The sequence below is a fragment of the Stegastes partitus genome, unplaced genomic scaffold, assembly GCF_000690725.1.
Source record: "Stegastes partitus isolate 25-593 unplaced genomic scaffold, Stegastes_partitus-1.0.2 Scaffold202, whole genome shotgun sequence".
NCBI lineage: Eukaryota > Metazoa > Chordata > Actinopteri > Pomacentridae > Stegastes > Stegastes partitus.
The window spans coordinates 156,209-179,592 of NW_007577933.1; the positions used below are offsets into that span (position 1 = coordinate 156,209).

At 40.1% G+C, this 23,384-nt stretch overlaps 1 protein-coding gene across 1 annotated transcript in view; it reads left to right on the forward strand.

Annotated features, from left to right (window-relative positions):
• nsmfb (NMDA receptor synaptonuclear signaling and neuronal migration factor b) overlaps positions 1–22,785 on the forward strand; it is a 72,454-nt gene extending 49,669 nt beyond the window's left edge. Inside the window, exons 10-15 of the mRNA XM_008280605.1 lie at positions 1,611–1,644; positions 1,931–2,001; positions 6,040–6,119; positions 7,990–8,092; positions 17,354–17,429; positions 22,688–22,785. Coding sequence (XP_008278827.1) covers positions 1,611–1,644; positions 1,931–2,001; positions 6,040–6,119; positions 7,990–8,092; positions 17,354–17,429; positions 22,688–22,785 — 462 coding nt within the window. The remainder of the gene's footprint in view (positions 1–1,610; positions 1,645–1,930; positions 2,002–6,039; positions 6,120–7,989; positions 8,093–17,353; positions 17,430–22,687) is intronic.
• The last annotated feature ends 599 nt before the right edge of the window (positions 22,786–23,384 follow it).

Consider the following 23,384-nt stretch of genomic DNA (forward strand, 5'->3'; position numbering starts at 1 on the left):
ATTTTGTTGTTTTTGAGGAATCTGAAACAATAACAATTGTTTGCTTTGTTTTATACATTTTTGCTTACTATGTTACCTGCTACAGTTTAGAGGACTGTTGTGAATACATCTGTCACCCAGATCATGGTGGCTCGATAGCTCTAGATAGAAGCACATATGTGGCATGTATTGTTTCAGTATGCATGTGAAAAAAAGAACATCTGGTGTCATTAGATGAAGGCAGGTGATGACAAACATTATTAGAATTCATCCTCTGAGGACCATGAAAATGTGTTCCAATCTGGACAGTGTTGGAGGTGTTAAAGGTGACACACAGACCGCATGATGCGCATCCCAGTGTTTTCCTTGCAAAGCTAACTCATGCCTTGATAGACAAAAACTAGCCATAAAAATCCCCAATCTATAAATGCAGTTTAAATGATGTGGCCATTAGCACTGGCCCTTTATTACCACAAACTCATCAGAAAACAACTTCACTCAATAAGTGTTGGGTTTGTTCAGTCAAGTTCTCCCTGGAGTTCTGAGTAGAGGAGAACTCCGTCAGTCATCCACTCGAGGTGATGTCTCTCCTCCGCAATATACAGATTCATGGCAATCTGGCTGTGAGGTTGTGTTAAGTGGCACCATGTAGGTCGTCTGCTCAGATGAAAATATAAAAGCAATTTTTTATCACACACCAGCTGGTACTTTTGTCTAGAAAAAGATGAAAACACTACAAGGTTGTTGTGCAACATTCTTTCAAGCGCTGCCAAATTTCAGTTATTTGTGACTGGAGCAGAAGATTAACATGAATCCACTGTTTCATCTCCAAGTTCTTTGTAGGTCTGTTTCTTTTGCAAATGAATGCTCATTCTAGTTTTGTCAGCTTTTAGCTTATATCTCAAAAATTGTTGGTGGGGTTGCCATGCAGTTTGCTACAGACATTCTTGTTTCCCTCATGATGAATTTTGAGAATGGTGGCTTTCCATTAGCTCTTCATGTATTCCATCAGTGAGTCAGACTTCTTATTTGTGCTGTACTGGTTTACAACTGAAAACCTGTGAAACTATAATGACATTCTATCAGCCTTGTATGTTGTGTTTACAGCGCATTAACAGACGCTAGAATGCTAACATGCACAGAACTAAATAGATGGAGGGATTTATAGATAGATGTGCCTAGCTTAGCCAGGATACCTCCACACTATTAATACATTTAAATGTTAGGGTTAGGATTCTACAATATTGTATATTATGCAAATTAGAGCCTACAGCATTGTATACTGTATGATAAGTACTCTATTACATAACGATAACTCATTTTAAAAAATTAAGTGAAACAATGTAATACACGCATCTATATGAAAACATACATAAAGGACAGTAGAGAAGTGGTTTGAGATCATCAGTTGTCACCTAATGTAAATTTAAATTATTCTGTTGTTGTTTCAGAGTCTAATGTTCTGAAATTGTAAGCCAATTTTGCTCTCTTATAGTAATTCCTATACAATATTTGTTTACATTAATTGCTGTAAATTAACATTTTGTGTAGAAAATCAGTCCACTTTGATTTAGGTTCCTCGCTGCAAGGTTTGATGAAATACTAATTCTGTTTTAATATTCCATTTAAAGGACCACGAACACGCCACGTTTGATGACATCCTCGGTGAGTGCAACGGCTCTTTTCTATTTTTTTTTAAACGTTGAGGCGCAAGTGAAAATTGCTCTCGTGTAAATGTGGAAAAGATGAGGGTGGAATAAGTTTGAGCTTGCTGGAGTGCAGAGATGACTCATTGTTTTTCTACTCGTGTGTGTGTTTCTCTCGAGGGACAGCCAATTTATGTGTCTCACCATTATGGCTGAGTGGGAAAAGTGACACCTCTCGTTCTCCCTCTCTCTCTCTCTCTCTCTCTCCCTCTCTCCTCCCTCTCTCTGACTGTCTCTCACCCCAGAGGAGATCGAGAAAAAGCTGACTGCCTACAGAAAAGGCTGCAAAATCTGGAACATGCTCATTTTCTGTCAGGTCAGTGACAGCACAGACATATTTAAGAAATATTTTGACATTATTGGGCCCCGATTTTAAATGACTGTGACAGTAAGTGTTTCACCACTTTCAAACTAGCAATTACAAACTAAAGGATGGCACATATCAGCTGATATGTTTATTTCTTAAAACTGATATATTTAAAATTGGATATTATATTTTGTGACAAGTATTCACTGTTGGCAGCTTAGATTAAAACAAAATAAATAAATAAAATAAAAAATAAAAACAAAAATATAAATAAATTGTTTCAGCTTTTAAAAGAACAAAATTTCAACCACACATGCTAAGCTGATGACTCTGTTCCCACAGAGGAAAAAACTAGGCTGCACACATTGACAGTTCCCAGTGTTTAATATTCAATAAATGTGTGGCACTATAAAGTTAACTACAATATAAATAAAATGTGGTATTGCTTCTGAAAGTTTTCAGAATCCATCGCTTGTTTCAGGCTTTATTCTGCTAAGGATTTAACATGAAATGGATCCCATTGATTTAACTCATCTAGACATTTTACAGGCTGCACGGTGGCTCGGTGGTTAGCAGCGTTGCCTCACAGCTTGAAGATCTCCAGTTCACATCTTGGTTAGGACATCTGTGATCTTTCTGTGTGGAGTTTACATTCTCGTTGTTCCTCTACGGATTCTTCAGCTTTCTCCCACAGTCTAAAAACATGCTGAGGTTAATTGGTGATTCGAAATTGTCTGTAAATATGAATGTGAGTGTACTAGTTTGTCTCTATGTGTAGCCCTGTGATAGACCAAATCAGATTGAATGGGAACTGCCATCTTCAGATATACCAAGGGTCTAAGTTTGGCTCAGCCACCCAAGAACAGTCAGACTTGTCCAGAAGACACTTTCTCTGCTTATTGCTGTGCTAAAATGGTGAACCGTTCCCCCAGTGTAAGGTCTCTGTGCTGTGGAGCAGCTTTCCTTCAAGGACCTTTGTGTATGTAGCAGCACGTCAGTCTGGTTACATGTGATAGCCAACCAATTGTGGCATCACAAACAAAATTTTAGTTAATTTTATGTTACAGCCTTCTGAATAACAGTGTGTCTGATTGGCTGACAGAAAGCAGGGTAGTGACAACATCACTTCTGTAAAAAAAAAAATGATGTAATTGAAGTATAATTACGAAAGATGCTTTTATGAAATAGAGAATTATTTATAATTTGTTTAAAAAAAAGAAAGAAAAAAAAAACATCCAGTAAAGCTGCTTTGATGGAAAAAACTGATGATATAATATTCAAACAATTACCTCAATTATTACCGGGTAGGTGGAGCTCGTTAGCCTTGGTTGGCAGTCCACCTAGGAGAAAAAAAACTCTGATTTCAAACCGCCGCAATACCCTGTCCGGGTTAGGCCATCCAATTCTGACACCTTTAAACCAGGGCAGATAAGGCCACACAACCATGGCTGGCAACTCATCTCCAAAATCAACCGCCGCTGCCTCGCGACTTTATCCATCCGTGGGAGAGACTTTGGGAGAAAACCATGACGATAAATCTGGAGCTGGAGTCTGTTAAGCAGTCCGTTGTTGTTACAACCTCATTCCGGCAGCTCCTGTGTCGCCCTGATGCCAGGCATACTTGCTTTGCATTTTCCCTGGACCCCATCAGCTGCGAGGAGAGAGGGAACCTACTGCATGGGCAACAATCTGTCCTCCATATCAACTTACCCAGGCTTGAACCTGGAGAGGCCACTCCAGCTTCGCTGTTTTCAGCATAGGCATAACACAGGGAGCAGCAGTCCGGTTATAAGCCCATGCTCATGTGGCCTAGAGCTGGGCGCTAGGGGCTGCTCTCGACGGTGGGAGGAATTCTTTAATTCCATTGGGTAGTCACCACCCGCCTCAATCCGGGCAGCCCCTCGGACAATAAGGTACTACCCCGCCACAACCTGCTTGCTCCATTGGGTGCTTTGAGCGAGGACAAAATTGACAGGCAGGTTGCAAATCCACGCACCTGGCAAACATCGTTTACTAACTATGAAGATGCCAGCGCTTCAAATATCAAGCTGGAATGTAAGAACTACGTGTCCCAGTTTTAATCGCGACCCTCAGTCAATGGACGACCTATGGAAGACCGCTGTAATAGACAGAGAACACTGCCATCTCAATGTCGACATTGCTGCCTTGCAAGAGACCAGACTGCCGGACGTGGGATTGCTTCAAGAACAGAACTACACGTTTTTCTGGCAGGGGAAAAGACATAACAAGCATATATTCTGTGGCATAGACTTTGCAGTGAAGACCTCCTTGCTGTCCACCATCAACCCACCATTGGGGGGCTTAGAGAGACTTCTGACCTTGTGGATGACAACCAGAACAGGTGTAGTCAACTTTGTGTGCGTTTACTCACCAATGCTATGTTCCTCCTTGGATGAGATGGACCAGTTCTATGACTCCCTTGACTCGACCATCAAGAGTGTGCCCAGCAAGGAAGGACTCTTCATCATGGGAGACTTCAATGCAAGGGTCGGTAAAAAAAAAAAAAAAGCTTGGCCTTCTGTCATTGGCCATCATGGTATTGGTAAGATGAACAAGAATGGCCAAAGGCTTTTAGAGCTTTGCTCTTTCCACAAGTTGGTGGTGACCAACACCTTCTTTCAGAACAAGGAGAGGCAAAAGTTTCATGGCACCACCCAAGATCCAACAGATGGCACCGGCTATGACCTGATTCTGACCAGGAAAAGATCTGAACCACGTGCGCAACACCAGAAGCATGCACAGCGCCGACTGCGACAGCGATCACGTCCTTGTTTGTTCCATCCTTTGCCTCGTTCCACACAAGCTACACATCTCCAAGACGAAGTGCCTCCTGTGTATCAGTGCCAGCCAAGCCTCATGTCCACTCAGAGTACAAAAGCGTCTTAGTTCCCTGGAAAAAAAACTTTTGAAAATGGCTGTTCAGCTGCAGAGACAGCTGAATCTAAATGGACTCATGTATGCACCGCCCTGTACCAATCCAGGAGGAAGGAACATCACAATCAGGATTGGTTTGAAACCAACTGGCAGGAATTGGAGCCCATAGTAGACGCCAACTGTGCTGTGCACTTCGCCCATGTAAGCAGTCCATGTCAAGTTACAGGGGATGCACTGAGAGCCGCACGCAGTAGTTGCCAAAAGACGGCCCAATGCTGTGCCAATGACTTCTGGCTGAAGCTACGTCAGAGGATCCAGTGTGAAGGCGACTGCGGAAATACCAGCGGCATGCATACAGGCATTAAGAAGGACACAGGCACATCAGTTACTGCGAGTGTCCAAATCCAAATCTGACAAATTCATCACTGACCAGAAAAAGCAGGTGGAGCAACGGGTAGAGCACTATTTAGAACTGTACTCCACTCAAAAAGTAGTTATGGATGCTGCCCTAGACACCATCAGCAAACTGCCCATTCTAGCAGAACTGGACAAGGAACCAACGATGCAAGAACTATGTAAGACTATCTACTTTCTTTCAAGTCTCAAGGTCCCAGGAGAGGATGGAATTCCCCCCGAAGTGATCAAACATGGCAAAGAAGCACTTATCCTTAAAATGATGGGACAATCACTAAGCATTCAACACTGGTAATAGAGAAATCACAATACCAATATTTTAAATTATTGTAGTGACAGGTGAAAATACATGATGAGGTAAACCATCGCTGCAGATGTTGTTTTATTCCTTCTTACCTGTTAATAGTATTGCCCACCCCCATGCTGCATTTGTAGTCCTGTTGAATAATGTAACACGTCTCCTACCTCGATGATATACCGTATACTAGGCATTATTAATATTAAATATAATATTTAGGCTTTATGTTTTCAGGTATGTAATAGAAAATTGTTAGATTTATTAATAATCCTGTAGGTGAAACTGGATCCTTTTCTTTTTTCTTCAGATTATTAAAAGCAGATAAAGACTACACACATCTGCAGCCACAGTCATACCATCATCATTACTTCCTAAAGCATTTTAAATTCTAAAGCATGCAGTCTGAAGGAACCTATCATAATGCAAACACCTTTCCGCAGGGAGGTCCAGGACATCTGTACCTGCTGAAGAACAAAGTGGCCACCTTTGCCAAGGTGGAGAAAGAGGAAGACATGATCCAGTAAGTTTTTCTTCATTTATGAAGGAAAAAATTGTGTGTATTTGTTAAAGGTTGGGGGTTTACATAGAAAGAAATTAACATTTGGTCTATCACCGTGATGCAGAGCAAAGAACAGGCAGTATTCACTCAAGCTGTTTCAGTAGATTGTTCAGTCTTTATTTTGAAGTTACATCAGTTTTTTTGTAAGTACGGAGAAGCTTCTTTGTGGAAAAACACACGACGAATGCAAGACCAGAAGATAATTAAACGAAAAAACGGTGCTCATGGTGCTGTTTCACATTTTCACACAGTTGAAATTAGATGATAATCCAGCTGAGCACTTACCTGTTCTTCTCAGTTTCCTGAACTCCATTTGTATGCACAGTAGGTTTGAGTAGCTGTGTTTGCTCTGCAGAGTAATCACAGTATTACTGAACAGTCTAGACGACTCCTGCTGCTTTCATGTTTACTTTGTTTTGTGTATTAGATATTTGTGTGTTTGCTTCTTCAGTCACTCGAGAAAGACAGTCACTGGTTGAAACAGTGTAGGGGTCGTGTCTATGTCATCAGGCTTCGTCGGGCTACATGAGCAATGTCAGTTAATACAGTCATAAAAACAGATAGTTTTGAAGCATGATATACCGTGTGTAAAAAATATTAAAGTGATTAGCAAAATGCTCTTGCTTCTTCCTGTCAATTCAATGTGAATGCAGTAATTGGGCCAAACAAAAAACCGTGCTGCAGGAGAACTACTCCAGGCAATTCAACACGCCATATTTCACATTAATGTAGCTGTATGTGTAATGCTAGCTTCACACTCTTCACCTGGTCCAGGTAATCGATTAGTCACTTAAAACAGTGAACATCAGGGGTGACAGTGCAAACTCCCTGCAGCTTTCTATAACTCCCTGCAGCTATATCCTACAGCTGGTGGCCAAGGAAACATCTCCAGTTTTTCTTCAAAAGGCAGGTTTTGAATTTTATGTTGTAGAAAGTTAACAACTTCATTGGAACACAGCACACATTTGATGACAGGTGTGGCTATCTGCTTACATGACCAAAGGTTTTGGGTTTTTCCCCACACTTCACATGGCCAAGTAATACCTACTGCAATTAAAACGTCATTTTATCAACCACAGTCCAAAAATTGAGAATAGGAAAACCACACTCTCTTCTTCTTCTAGCAAGAAAATCCTTGATACACTTGCCCCAAATGACCCTTCACATCAATGATCATTCACTAAATTGTTGACAATCACCTGATTGAAGCAGGATCTGAAGTAGCTGGTAAACAAGAGCTCTGAGCTGTCATGGAGTCCCTGCTCTTTGGTTTGTAGCCACATAGCTTTTGACAGCTGATTTCTGGAAAATTCCAGCTGATGTCTTTTATTTTCCTACTTTAATATCTACTCTTTTTTGCATGCCATCTGATAAGAAATGTCTGATTTATTTATGTACAAGAAGGGAAACCTATGGTGATAAAGACTACATAAGAAGGGAAAAAAATGCCGATAAAATCAAGAAATCGATGAACTGTAGGTGATGTTCGAGTTCCCTGACCGGGGCATGTCAGTGGCTGGGAAGTGAGAAAATGCGATGATGTAGGTGTTGTAGGTTTGGATAATAAGGTAATTTCTGTCAGTGCTGCTCCACTGGAACCCTTAGCAGATGGAACACTCAGCTTCTCCCTTCACCCTTCCACACACGGATCAGTAGACTATATGTGAATAACTGCAGGTGAGAAAAGCATATGATGGAAATTTTCAACTGTAAAGCATAAAATATATTTAGAACTGTGATTACTGCTGCCTGTCATCAGTTCAGTTTTCACATTTACCCCGTCACCGTTGCTGCTGATCATCTTCACGTCTCCCCTCTCCTGTGTGATCAGGTTCTGGCGGCGGCTCAGCAGGCTGATGAGTAAGCTGAACCCGGAGCCCAACCTCATCCACATCATGGGCTGCTACGTGCTGGGGAGCGCTAATGGAGAAAAGGTAGCCGTCTTTGTTTGTAGCCTCAAGAACAAATATCTCAATCTCCACCAGTTCACTTCAGAAGTTTACTTAAAATGTGTGCATGCATATGCAGCATACTTACTCATAACTACTAATGTGCACACACACGCTTGGAGCCAAATGCTGTCTATAGCACTGTGCAGATAAATCATTCAGACAATCTGCTGGCTTTGCCTCCTGATATTGCAGAGTTTTGCAGGGTCTAACGAGGTGAAGTAGACTTTTGTACATGTCTAGTAAAATAATGAAATAGTAAGCAGTTTTTGCGCATGTGGAAGACATAATAATGTGCAGGAAAGTGTTTTTTTTTAAATAATTCTTAGAGGCAAGTGTATGAATTCTGACTTTAGCAGCACCTTCTGCTGCCTGGCTGCTGCTCTGATCCTGCTGTCAGGCTGCCACACAGCACAGGCGGGGGGGGGGAGGACAATGAAGAACAGGACGCACAAACACACACACAGCACTTTGGAATGACAGGAGAATAGACTCTGACACCCCCTCAATTGAGCTCCACACAAACACCTACTTGCTCTTGCTGCAATCACACACTCACACATTTACTCTCCCACTCCTTTGGTACCCCTGCCATGACCCTTCCACCCCCGCAAAGACTCACACACACTTGCTATATGCAGACACGCTCACATACAGCATATGCACATGAAACATGCCCACACACTGAAATATTCATACTTTCAAATGCGGCCACATCTAGACACACTGTACTACTGACTTGTGTGATTGCTTACCGCAGTGTTAGATGTTCTTGTGGTAGTAAAAACTCATGTAGAGCTTCTCCTGCCCACTTTACAGAGAAGTCTTACATTGAGACAAAGAATAGTCCCGGGATATCAGACAGGTGAAGGGTAAAGGCCATTTGCAAGCTTGTGTACCTCTTGACCTTGATGCCAAAAAGTGCAGTGCTCGAATACACTTTGAATTGGAGAGGGGAGACATGACAGTTAAAGAGAACAGCCATAAAACTGAAAAAATGTCTTATTTAGTCAATTATTAATATGTTTTTTAAGTAGTTAACAAAACTAATCATCATAAGGAGAACTGGCTGCCTTGGATTTGCTATTAAAATTGTGACATTTTAAGCAAAACAGATCTGCAGGGTTTATTTTCATCTAGAAGTCAAAGCAATGCATACAGTGAAACACATATGTTACATTCAACAAAACTGCTGATCAGTAAATACAAGCAAAGCAGTTGGCCTGCATTAATCTGACAATGTATTAGTGGCATATAAAGTTGCAAGCTACAGAATAAAAGCATAGAATTGCAGCACAATACACATCGATAGCCACAACATTCAAACCACTTGCCCGATATTGTGTAGGTTCCCCTTATGCCACCAAAAGAGGTTTGACCCATCAGGGCATGGATGTAGGACCTCTGGGGGAGTCCTGTGGTGTCTGGCACCGACATGTTGGCAACAGATCCTTTTAGTCCTGTGAGTGGTCTGGCTTCTGTGGATTGAGCATGTCCTGGTGCATAAGGCAGATAGTCAGCCAGATTGGGATCTGGGAGGATGGGTTAATGCTTTGGACCTTTTGTCCTGTTCCTCGAGATGTTCCTGAGCAGGTTTGTGGCAGGGTGCATAGTCTTGCTGGGAGGAGGTTGCTGCCATCTGGGAGTGCTGTTGCCATTGAGTGTGCTTGGTCTGAAGCAATGTTTAGGTGGGTTGCAAGAGTCAAAATAAAATCCCCATGACTGCCAGGAACCAAGGTTTCCTAGCAGGACAAATGAGATGGTCAGTGTTATTCATTTGACCTTTCAGTGGTTCAGTATGCAGAGTTGAAAATCTAAAATAAAATAAAATTTGTTAGCTTGCTTGGTGGCTATTTTTAAACATTGTTAGGTTTTTGAAATCAGGTTAGGGTTCGTTTCCAGCAAAATGACAAATAAAAACTGAATTTTGAGAGTATATTTAAACACAATGCAAACTAAGCTCTCTAAATCCTAGGCACTTTTAAAAAATATATATTAAAAAAAAAAAAAACATCTAAAAATACGTCCTCAAATTCACTCAGTGCCAGTTCCCGAACGGTGAGGCCAAAATGTGTGACCTTTTGCTCTATGAACATGAAGTACTTGGGAGATAATACAAAAACAATAGGTCTGAGATTTGATTAAAAAAAATCATGTTTACTACAAGTTCACCAAAGTGTAATTTAGACAGCAACAGTCCTAGAACAATGAATCAGTGACACTGACGTTATTGAACCTGTTCTAAAAATTCTCAACTGCAAACCTACCAAATCTGATGCAGAAACAGAAATGAAGACCAACTGTGCTGCACCCACTAAGTCATAGTAATAGTTACAGTAATTGTAATAGCAATAGTAATATTAGTAATGGGGAGGCCCTTTCGTAAATGTACGACATTTTATCAGAAAAATTTGTTGTACCTTATATAAAATACAGCTTTGTCCCAGAATGCAGAATGGTGGGAGGGGCGACTGTGTGTTTCCACCTACTGCTGTTATGTGAATAGTACTAGTTTGCTCATTAAGATGAGCAGATGCTGGTGCTAGTTCTCCTGTTAAATGCCGCTAAACCACTCCAGAGAAAGACAATGTAATGAGTTGGCATCCTTAAAGAAAAGCTCCAACCAAAGCTCAGTGAATGGAACACACGATGGAAATGTGGCAATTCCATTTGTTTTATATAATAACGTCAGGGAGGCAGTTTCTTCATTACTCCACACTGATACGAAGTTTAAATTTGTGGCTATTTTTAGACTCCTCAGGAAAAGCTTGAGTGACAAAAACATCACTTGATTCCTGTTTATCACGGTTTATATCTAAATCACAAGACAAGTGTAAACATTTTTGGAACTATTTCAACTTTTGTTTAGTTTCCAGAATTTCCGCTTTCTGTTTTCTTTTTAGGTACATTGAAGCTAAGATTCGAAGCCACACAGGCTATCACTAGACAATTGTGGAGGATGTGTTTTTGTAGTTCTAACAAGCCTGACAGAGCGAAAAGTCATCTGGAGTTAAAATAAATAAATAAATAAATTGTAGTCGATCTTAGCGTATCAGTGACAGCAATGGAAAAAAAAGTCCCAATTAACTGTAAATCAATATTTTAAGCTTAACGGTTTTAACTCCAGACGACCATCATATGGCTTTAGCTTGTACCAACTGATTCAGAGTTAGCTGGCTAGACCTGTGATTTCAAAATTCCTTAAATTTAATTTGATATTCGATCTAAATTTCATATCTTCTGCTGCTCATTTCATGGTAAGACGGAGGTTACAGGTTATGAACACTTAACAGGTTGCAGGGAAGCTTAAGTGAAATTAAATCTTTGACTTATACAGATGACGACTTCCATTCTTGGCCTTATAATATTTCAGTGAAGTTTAGCAGATTCGAACAAAATTCAACTTATTACTTAATGAATCAGTTTTATTTATGGTCGCTCGTAAAAAGGGTCTGTGTGGTTTATGGGAAATGTAGTTTTAACAAAGGAGCGCTGCCGTTTCTGTGATCTGGCCAGCAATTAATCTCCACCATGCTCTTATTTGTTTTATGGTAATCACAGCCAGGTGGTCGAGTTAATTAAAAAATGATACATTACTGTTTCAAAATGCTGCTTGTAGCACATCAACAACACTCATTGTTTGCTTGTGCGTCAGACTTGTGCGTTCTAGATATAAAGAACACCCAGCAGTACACAGTGTTACTGTGACATTTGGCATCGTCTTCATGGTGATTCGGTACTAGTCACACGAGGAGGGGGATGAACAAGGAAGGGCTTATTCGCTGCATTTAACAATTTTCCCCCCGCTGCTGCCTGTGTGCGCTCCTGCAGCCTCAGCTGGAGAGCCACTATTAATAGACTGACTGACTGGGCCATAGCTCTTCTATCAACCATCAGCCACCTTATTTAAGGGTCTAAACACAGTGCTTAGAGGTCAAATTCATTCTCCTCAGTACTTATATCATTTCTTGACTGAATATAGAAAGATCATGCTTTTTCTTGACATAAACAAGCTACATTTCTCTTGGATAAAATTCTGCTTTGCCTTATTTAAATTTTAGAACAATCATACCTTACATGAATCGCGACATGCATGAACCAAGCAATGTGTCAGTTCAATTAATTCAGTTATATTTAAGTAGCAACACATTCTAATTCTATCTCATATCACTTTACATACTTTATTCCTGTATTATATAGAGAAACCCATTTTACAAATTCTAATACTACACTGATGATGCATTATGACCTCCTGCTTTACCGGGTAGTTACTGAATCAGCTCCTACCTGCCGAGGCCTGGACTCCATCAGAGTTCAGAAGGTGTTCTGTGGTATTTAATTCTTCAGGTCCTGGAAGTTTTGACTTGACAATCTGGAACTGCTGTGGAACAGACTTGTTCATGAACCTCACTCTGGTTAATGGTTCGTCCCTCCTCAGTAGGTCCCTCCACTGCTGACTAGGAGCACCCCACAAGCTTTGACCTTTCTGGAGATGCTCCAGCACAGACATCTGGCCATAACCAGTTGGGTCCTTGTCACAGTCTCTCAGGTCTTAATACCTTGCCATTTCTCCTACACCCAACAAACTGACTGCAAGAAACGACTTTTCAATTACTGTCTAATAAAACCCAGATCTTAGCCATCAACATTATTTGCTTAAATAATACAACACGCAATTGATGAACCTTTCCAATGTGGTTTCAGAGTTTCAAATTTCTGTCAAATTCTAGAATAATTTGGGTAAGACAGCCAATCATAATACACAGCTCTTTGGTAGCAGTAGGCTGGGACCAAATATTTTAGGTGATATACCATCTATATACACATAGGTGGTATACACACCCACATGTAAACATAGTGTTGTATAACTGTAACATTGCAAAACCATTCACAAAATAAAGTAGGAGTTTCACACAGAATGACATTTGTGTTAACACCTATAAGCCACATTACCACCAACACAGAGGTGAAGTGTGTTTTCTCTGTTGGTGCTCCCTTTGATTAATAATAGAAGAGATCGTTCTATTCGCTGTGATTCACTGCTCTTGTAAGGTATTTACTTGCTAACAGCTTCCCTGCATTAGCAGTTGCTACACTGACCCCGACCTTAAGAAGTCATGGTCTATTGATGGCCTGCCACTGTAACGCCTCTGGGAAATATCGAGGTTAAGCATCAGAGCAGGTTGCATTAGCTGTATAAGTAGTGTATGGCAGGTTGTTTGACCTGTCACCTTTCTGACTGTGTCAAAGTCTGCTCGCAGCCCCTTTGTGCTCAGTACACCATCCTTATCAGTCGACCGTTTGCCTTCCTGCTACATACCTGGTCATCATTCTCTGGTATTATGTTATTTACGGGGAGAAAGGGCCTATAATTTACAATTTACAGAAATACGCCTACAGTCCGACTCTAGTAAGAACTGTGATAGTCCATCAAGGAATAATACAAAGGTCTGACTTTTTCTTTTAATGTAACAGAATGCTTTTCTTTTCAAAATACGACCAAGTAGTAGCGAACATGCTCTGTTATAGAGCACTGATTCCCAACCAGGGGTGCTCCATTTCTGATGTTACGTTGGAAGACTATGAAAGTAAGTTGACAAGTTAATGTTAAAAAGGAAAACAGGCTCCACTAGATGGAGCCAGATGTGGAGGGCATGACAGTTAAAATGTTTGCCTTAAATGGTAGTTAATAAAGCAGTTAGCTAAAATGACTTGATAAACATTTGAAATGATTTGCCAAAAATAATGACTACGTAGCTGAAACAGTTTGCATTAGGTAGACTACTGGATGTAGTTAACTGGATAAATGTTCCAAATTGTTAGCTAAAAGTAATGAATAAACATTTGAAACAGTTAGCCAAAAGTGATAAATAAATAGCTGGAACAGTAAGCTCACAGTAATGGGTAAACAATTTAAACAGTTAGATAGAAATAATGAACTAATGTTTTAAATTAATAGTCAAGGAATTTTTAGTTGTTGAAATGGGTACCCAAAAGTAATGGATTATTATATGGAATAATTAGCCAAAAACAATAAACAACTAAGAACAACTTGTTAAAATTATAGTTAGCTAACAGTGATGTATTAACAGAAGAGCTAGCAGTAATGGATAAATAGTTAAAAGGTTCAGCTCGTGCCATTCCTAGTGATAGCACAACTGCCCATTTGACAGAACTGACCTGACACTTCAGTTATATTATATCATATTGTAATGTATTACATCCACTTCAGGGGTTAAACTAAATCCATTTGGAGTATACAGATGGGGTCTATAAAGGTGTTCATCTGATCTGGATGCTATAGGACACATTAGACAAGACAATTTTGGAACTGCTGATCTACAAATGGTGTCAAGTATTATGTTTGAAAGATACTGAAGACATTGGATGCTAAAATTGTATCTGTAGCAAGGTTCATTTAGTGGAAACATAAATGGCTTTCCAAGAACTTCACCTACCCTCTTTGTTTTTCAGTTCTCTGATTTTAAAAGATAGGTAATGCCATAATGTTTGACATAAAGCATAATTATCAAGTTCATAAATTGTTCAGCTGGATATACACAAAATTAATTAGTTGAAAAGTCAAAGACAGAAATCTAGATGCAATCATACAGTAGATGTAGCTGTTCCTTTGAAATGGCCATAACAGTATCATGTTTTTTCTATTATTTTTTACTGAACAGTTTAGGAGGGGTGTTCACAAACCCTTTCATCCTTTAAGTGATACAAGTATAGCATACCCTTCTGTAGATGAAACCTGCAAATGCCATTTGGCTGCTGGCCTCCATGCGTGATGGCACACCAGCTGGCACTGGACCAGGCCCCAGGGAGAGTAGGAGGAACAGGGACAATAAGGTGGAACTGGAGGGAGGAGGAGGTGGCAGCACTGTGGACAAGGCCAAAGGCAGGAGTATCATCGACAGTGACAGGCCTCCAGATGCATGTGTGCCATTGAAACAGAACAGATAAAGCATGGGTACCGCAGATTTGTCCATCTGGGCTTTTTCCAACAGTAAGCTCAGTGCACAGTACTGGACTTGGAAGCGCAGACATACATGTATGTGGTATCCACTTTCAGATGCTGCCATCTGTAATATCCTCCTGATAACTAATTTCCAAGACTCTTCAAATGCAGCCAACGTAAGCCCTTTCAATCTCCAAACAATCTCAAAGACCAAAACACGTTTTTCTTTGAGGTTTGTGGGAGCTAGCGATGATGCTATGATGGATCCATTCTATTTATGCTGGTGGCCCTGAATGCCACATCCTTTGAAGTCTGTCACGACTGAAAAAGGACACAGCTACCTGTGAATGTTCTGAGCAAAACGATGGTTGAGCCATTGATACGATACTTGCTCTACCAAGTAACATGCACTCTGAAGAAGGCTTTCCAGGAGATAAACAGAGATTTATACCATATATTAAAATCTGTTCTTCCTAAGGAGGCCTATTCAGTCTTACACTTCAATATAAGCTTATTAAGTAAAAAAAACTGGTGTATCACCTGTATCATAACACCATGTTAAGACTGTTTAAGGTTAAATTAGCAGAGAAAGAGATTTGTACCTTGAACGTCTGGTTTTGCCGTCATAAGAGTACTGCAATAAATTCACCACTCAGTCATCACTTGTTTTGCAAATATAAAAAATGACTGTGAATGAGCCAGTTTTAAATCACGACGGAGATTTTTCTCAAAAGTGCTCAAAAACCCCCCAATAATAATCAAACCAGCACTCCATCAATATACTCTTAACCTTTCATTATGAACATATAGCAAAACATAACACATACAACACTGGGGAATATTTGAATTATATTTTTTATCTCGTCGTTCTATGGTGTGTCTTCATAAATAGACAGACACCTTTAATTGAGACTTTAACTAAAATAAGTTGTAAAATGCATCACTTAGGCTGCCTGCTGAGAACACTAATTTTGGCCATTCCATGTCATAAATAAACCATAAGAGAACATTTATGGAACAGTCACTAGCTAGTGGATGACAGATTAAGCCAGTAGTGTTACATATTCCAAGTTTGAAAAGAGGTTAAAATATCATTAAAGCCTGGAGTACAATTTCAGCTTTAGAACTTGTTTATTATGATGAAGTCACAGCCATGTTATCTGAATAGAGTTGGGAGCAGTCAGTGGACAAAGCAAGCAAGGGTGATGTGTCTATGTTCAGTGTGAACTCCCCAGGTCCTTGTTGCAAAAATTAAAACACATAGCCTGGGTTGTGACATTGTACAAGATTTGAAAAATCATACAAGAGTATAATTAGCCCAGCTTTAAGGATAATGCAACAGCCCACTTTAGCTGATTCACAGCTGCAACAATGGGGAACTGGAACTGTTTGGATCAGAGGGTGTACCAAACCAAGGAAGTCTCATAACAAATAGTCCAGGATGAACACTATTCTATCTCCTTAGAAGCTCACTGGTTTTTCAAGGTGCAAAGCAGCTGGATTCTCTTGGGATTCACAAGATCGTGATCACACAAGAATTCATCTTGCCAGGCTTTAAGCTTTGTGCTTGGGCCTGATGCATAGTTGGTTGGACCCTTATTGACATATGAGGAGCTGCTGGCAGCTAGGGCTGTGTCATAGGTGATTGATGGTGATTGACAGATGGTTCATCCATTTACCTGCCAAGTATTTTTTAGAAGTGCCTGCTCTTGTCTAAACCATTTCCAAGGACGCCTTCTCAACTGGTTCGCTGTAACAAACCATCTGGCTTGTCAGGTTATCTGGTACCAACACCTTTTAATGAACACTTTTCATTCCCTAAATGCAGTCTCTTAGATAAATGATATCAGTTTTATATATGCAGCTTGGTAATTTACAACACATAGATCTGGGTCAGCCTTTAAAAGCAGGTACAGTGCGTTTAGATGGGTTTGCCCTTCACTTCCTCCCTGCATGTGATCCTGCTCCACTGGCCTTTACTTCAATATAGATCCACTCATATGACAAATATGTCTTTCTGTATGGAAAACATTACCATAAGTGCCTTTCTCTTTATTCTGTTGCCGTGTAAGTGGCACATTGACCTTTTTCACATACATTCTGCTGCAGCACTGCTTGGACAGGATCAAGGCTCTGTAGGGCTTCCACCAGCTCTCTGCACACAGACCTATCTCTGCATCATTTCTTCTTTGTTTTCATTTCACAATGCCTGATGGCATTTGGAACGAAATGTTCTCTCTCTCTGTAACTGTTTCTCCCTATCGCTCCCTCTTTCCCTGCAGCTTATTCAGACTCTGAAGAGGCTGATGAGACCCTCCTCAGTCGAATTCAAGTCCCCACTAGAGCTGTCGGCACAAGGTAAGAGCGCTATACGCACATTTAGTCTTTAGTTTCACTCAAGCTCTGTTAATGGCTTTCTGCTGCCTCTTCGCAGATAACACACACTTATTCCCCCTGTGCTACAGAAGATTCGTTCCCTACAACATGCAAAAAACATTAAAAAACATACATGCAATATTTGGATTGATTTGCCGCTATCGGGAGTCTGCAGTACTCCAGCTGAATCTTAATAGTGTACATTAATCAATGCCAGTAAGCTGCTCAGCGATGATGTGAGAACATTAGGGAGTGTGAGCAAACATACAGGTGTGAACTCTACTGAGCTCTGCACACATCCCTCATCAGTCATTTTCCTGACATCTATTGATGCCATGCTAATTATTTTCCTATTAAAACGTCATTATCGCCTCTGTGTGTTTTGCCCTCCTCTATTGACCCACCACACTGTGCTTTGTCTACACCTTTGTCTTTTTTACTCGGCACACATACAACCTGTAATGCTGTGAAAGGACATTCAGCACTTTCTGTTGAGATGTTCTGTTGAATAGAAAAGAAAAAAGAAATGTGACAGGTCAGAGATCAGCCCTTAAATGTGATTAGAGCCAGCCGCTGCACAATTCCAATCTGCCCTCCTCTCTTATTTTTTCGATGCGTTTTCAGGTCAACTTTTAACGTGCAGCTCGCCTTCTGCATATTGAATAGTTAACTAAGTGCACATGCATTGCCTTGAGCACAGTTAAGTATTTATGTTTTCTAGGTCGTCGATCCAAAGGTATTGGATTTGAATTCATTAGCGTGAAGGCTCTTTTGCTAAAACAAAAATTGTTGGCCATAAAATCACTCTATATGGTAAGTGTATCAGTGTTGTGATTCTGACTTTGAAAAGTGATTTCTTAATGTATTGGTGCCTTCACTTTAACCTCACAGCACGTTTTAACTCGGCGGAGATCCTTTTTTTTTTTTTGTCCCTAGGGGGATATTATGCAGCCACATGATCAAAGCATTCACAGCTACAGACCTACCATGACACTTATCACCTAAAAACATATATATAAAAAAAAAACAACATTATGCTGGTCATTGGTTAGTTTTAATATATTGCAAGAGGGAGGGTGGCAAAATTTGTCCAGATTGTCCAGCACAAGAGTGACAGCTTATTTATAGTACGACGATGAACACAAATTTCTTAACCACTGGCTCATTTTGAATGGTTCAGCAAGTTCACCTTAAGAAAGTCTACTCCACAGTATGAGAAACAATAAGTCTACTCTCCATATGTTGAAAAAGCAACTTCTTCATACTGGGGTTCCATCCTTTATAAGGGTCTGAGGTCTCTACGATAGAAAATACATACATGCAAACTTGGAGCAGTAGTCAGCTTTAACCCAAAATAAAAAACACTTTTGTTTCTCTAAAAATGATTAAACATATAAGTAACAAGTAACTACCTATGAATACATGATTAACATATGAACAAAGGATAACCTGAGCTTGCAACTTTGTTTTCACATGTGTGCGATAAATCAAACTTCGTGATTTAATTAGAATCTTTCATTAGGCACGGTATGAAAAGCACCTCCTCCTCAGTGCTTCCTCTCAAACAACAGCAGCGCGAGCAGAAATTATCCTCTGGAGTCACGACAGTAGCCTGAGCTGTTGCTGAGAGCTTTACTAGTCAAACACACACTGAACAGCTGCTAAGGACGATTAAAAAAGGCAGTCTTTTTATTCCAGTGATGAGAAAAAGGTTCACTTTTACAAAGTCTCACACAGAACGAACATGAAAATGTGTTAAATGTGTAAAATTAGCAAAAAGCTTAGTTTGGGTTATACGTGGCAGCACAACAAACTGGTTCCAACACTGGAGACCAAAGCAGCAGTGTAATGGAACCACGGCTAAAAAGGTAGAAACATTAGCTGGACGCAAAGGACTGTTGTACTGTTTGACGAGAAGAGCACCAGTGGAAGAAAATTACAGAAGTGTTGGTTTTTTATATCAGGAAAGTCATACTACCTGTTTGAACAGAGAAAAAAGACAGAAATAACACTGACAACAATCAATACAAATATTAACCACCCAATGCAAATATTTAGTGGAGACACCAATGCCTTATTTGCTGCTAGTTAGTTAATTGTGATATTGAGGTGTAGAGACAAAAAATTATTAAAATCTTCCAAAAGACTAAAAAGATGCTGGTTTCATTTTATAGCAGTACCATTGTGCCCCAGAAAACAGTTTCGGCTCTTTCTCAGCCAGAACCTGAAGTCAGCAACAAGAACACAGCTAATTCTGACTCCCCCACACAACACATGATCAAGACTGCAGGTCTTATGTGCAACACATTTGTGTGTCTTGCTGCACTGTAATATTTATTGTCAGTGCCCACAGCACACAAAGCAATCACAAGAACAGTCAGGAGACACTAGTCAAAATGTGCCAGTATAGAGAGCAAGTGTCAAACGATTGCTGCTTTTCTGAGCAGTTAATATGCCTCAGTGCTGGGAAACAAGAGAGTGGTGCATCTGACCCGTTAGCCCATATTAACATAATAATGTTAACATATTAAATGTCAGCCCACCATGATGCATGATGTCATGTGTTTGTTGCTCTTCTTTAAATCTGTCTGTTGTTGATGTGAAAAGGCTGTAATTTCACTTAGAGTATACACTGATGGCTACAATTAGTGTTTTAATGTTATATCCAGGTTAAATCACTCAAAGGAAGTATTTGATCAAACCTTACAATTTTTCTTGCAGGTTGAACGTGTTTAAAAACATGAAGACCTCTAGAGGTGTAATAACTGATGATTTTTTTTTAACATTAAAAACCTTCCAAAAACCATTCAACTTTTCAGTATTGTGCCTCCGTAAAGTAAAGGACGCTTTACTACTGATCCAGGATCACTGAAGTGTTTTGTTTTTTCTGTGTTTTGTGTTTTATTTTTACCTAACAATGTAAAAGCAATGACTGATGACACAACGACACAAAATCAATGACGACACTCCTGTGACCCACATCCTTCTCCTGCTGGAGTCCCACTAGTGCCAGTAAATTTGATGACATGTCAATATCCCATCAATACTCTGACAATCATTAAGCGAGTTTCCATCAGCCTGATTGGATGTGTATGATGCTGTATACACAGAACATGAGAAAAACATTCACTCCTTGTTCCCTAAGGTACAGTTACTAAAGCTTCCTATATATTACATACAGCACGCTGTTTAACTACATGTCAGGCTGGTGAAGTTCAGAATGTTTTTCACTACGTTTGAGCAGAAGATGTAATTCTTGGCAATTACATTGTGTGAGTCATTTTTGCAGTAAAGATGTTGAGAGACTCTATGAACTCACACCCAGTAATGATGAATTCATTTCCTCTGTAGTTACACATGTTAAAGGATATACTTCTGCCTACTACTCCTGCAAGTTAAACTGAGTGAACCAAACAACGCTGATTCACTACAAGTGCAGTAAAGGAGTCTGTAGCACAGCCCACATCCCGCAGTCACCTCATGTAAAAAGAACATCTGATGTTGTGAACACTGTCTTCTCAGGGTTTTTTTTCCCCCATGCCATGCCCCTTTTGATGGAGTAACGTCCCCCTCTTTATTCAGCTGAAAACACTGTAAGGAGTAAAACAAGAAGGCAGCCATGACTTCATTGGTCAACGCCATAGCTGCCATCCGATTGACTGTAGAGGAGATGTTGTTCAGAGATTACAGAGCGAGAGCATAAATCTGAAAGCAGAAGTTTGACAAGCAAACAGAGGCAGTGTGTGAGACAGGAAATGCTCTCAAACTGAAGCACAGAACATTTGTGCAGCAACAATATATCTGAGTACAGAAAGCCAGTCTGAGCAATTCAATAGATTTTTAAATAGTGTAAGTATGTTTCATGTCCCAGCTGAAGTTTGTCTGTGTTGAACTTCCCAGCTGCAGAAAAAGCATATGTGCATCCCTAGATCATTTGTTCTGTTTTCATTCGATATTGAAAAGTCTATTTGTTATTTTGTTATTAATTGATACATTCTACACTAAAAAAAAAAACTTTGTTTTTTTGTAAATTCAAGTCAAAAAATAAAAATAGGAAATTCAAAAATGGGCCAAAGACCTAACTTAATTTTTTAAATACCTTGTATAGTTTTTTGCATGACTATGAAGTCACTGACCTCTACTTAAAAAATACTAATGCACTCTCAGAGTCACAGCTTGACTGTGTTTTATCAGCTGTTCTCACGCCAACTATTTGATTGATTTGAAGCTATTTGCCTATACACTGATTATATCAAGCTGTGTGTGTGTGTGTGTGTGTGTTATGGATGCAGAAAAGAATGGCGAAAGATTTTTTATTTATTTATTTTTCCATTTTGTGATTCAGAATTTCCAAATGATCACAAAAGTAATAAATAATCCACGAGTTCAAATTGAAACATCCAAACAGATTTACCTGCTAAAAGAAAAACATCATCAGTGACACATTTATGATGTAGGTCACATTTACACATCGCCGGGTATTTACAAAAACAGATCTATGTTTTCAAAAACAACATTGGTCACACCAGATCGTTTTCAAAAAAATCTTTGTTTACACAAACCCGCATAAACAAGTCTTTAAGAGCTGATATGAGCCAAACCTATAGGGGGCAGTGTTATGAGAAGCATAAAGTCATGCTAGCCAATCAGAATCCTAGAAAAAAACACAACAACGAATGGCACGAATTACTTCCTGTTACTTCAGCGATAACGGCCCTAGGGTCGTTTGATTGGACCGACAGAAAAGTGGAGCTACTCCTAAATGTGATGTTAGAGTTCAAAATAAGTACAAATACTTAAAAATTTTGACTTTCTATCACAGTGGCCAAATTGTAAACATGGGTCGCACACATATGACGCTGATGACGCCTTTGTCGCATAATGTGACGTCAAACTCCGTTTCCTCCTGTCTACATGCAAAAGTAAAGACGGAATTTTTCCAAATCTCCACTGTGACTGGAGACATGATCCTGTTGGGTGACTTGTAGCTTCATTTACGTGTAAACCAAAGGCCCAAACACATTGAAATAGCACCGTTTTTGCTACGTGTAAATGGGGCCTTATAGTAAATAGCCTACAACATGCAAAGCCAAGCCGCTAATGCACAGAAGTGAGCTCAGGATGATGATAGCAGGCCGAGTACGATGTGATGACTCAGACATGTTGGCTGAGGTCAGGTTTACCCTCACAGTATGTGCCGTTGCTGTAACCTTGTTTCTTTTGTTTGCGTCTGTCTGCAGGCAAAGAGATGATCGAGATGTACTTTGACTTCCGTCTGTTCCGCCTTTGGAAAAGCCGTCAGCACTCCAAGCTGCTGGACTACGACGACCTCTTGTGACATCACCCGGTGTTCTGTTGGCTTGTTGGCCAGTTGTTGCGAGTCTGAGCCTCCTGCTGTACGGTGTAAGGGTGTTTGGTTGAAGGAGCCCCCACCCTTCTGAGCGGTTCCTGGACCTCCTCTGAGGCAGAGCTGGAGCAGCAGCAGAGCAGTTAGGTCTGTTTTTTTAAGCCCTTCTGAAGCCACGCGGTGTGGCCCTGTAGCTTCAGCCGGCGGTGTACCTCTTCTCCCCTATCCATTGTCACTTTCTGCCTTTCTCTCTGAGAAAAGAGAGGAAAAACGGGGAAGAAGCGGGTGACTCATCATCCTAGCCTAAATGTGTCAGAGACGATAACTAGAGTTAGAGTTCTGCATTCAGAGAGGATGTTGGACAAGAGTGACAGCAGAGCAAAGAAAGAACTCTTACTTTTTGAGTTTAGACAGTGACAGATTTATTTTTTTTTGCCTTGCCTTTAGCCAACCTATCTGTTCTTTTAAGATGGAGGCTAACAAGGATGGAGGTATTTTCTTTGTCACTTGTGGAAATTATTTACTAAGGAATTAGAGCTCATATGTACATAGAAAAGTGCTTGCAGAAGCATTAGAGAATAGATTTCCAG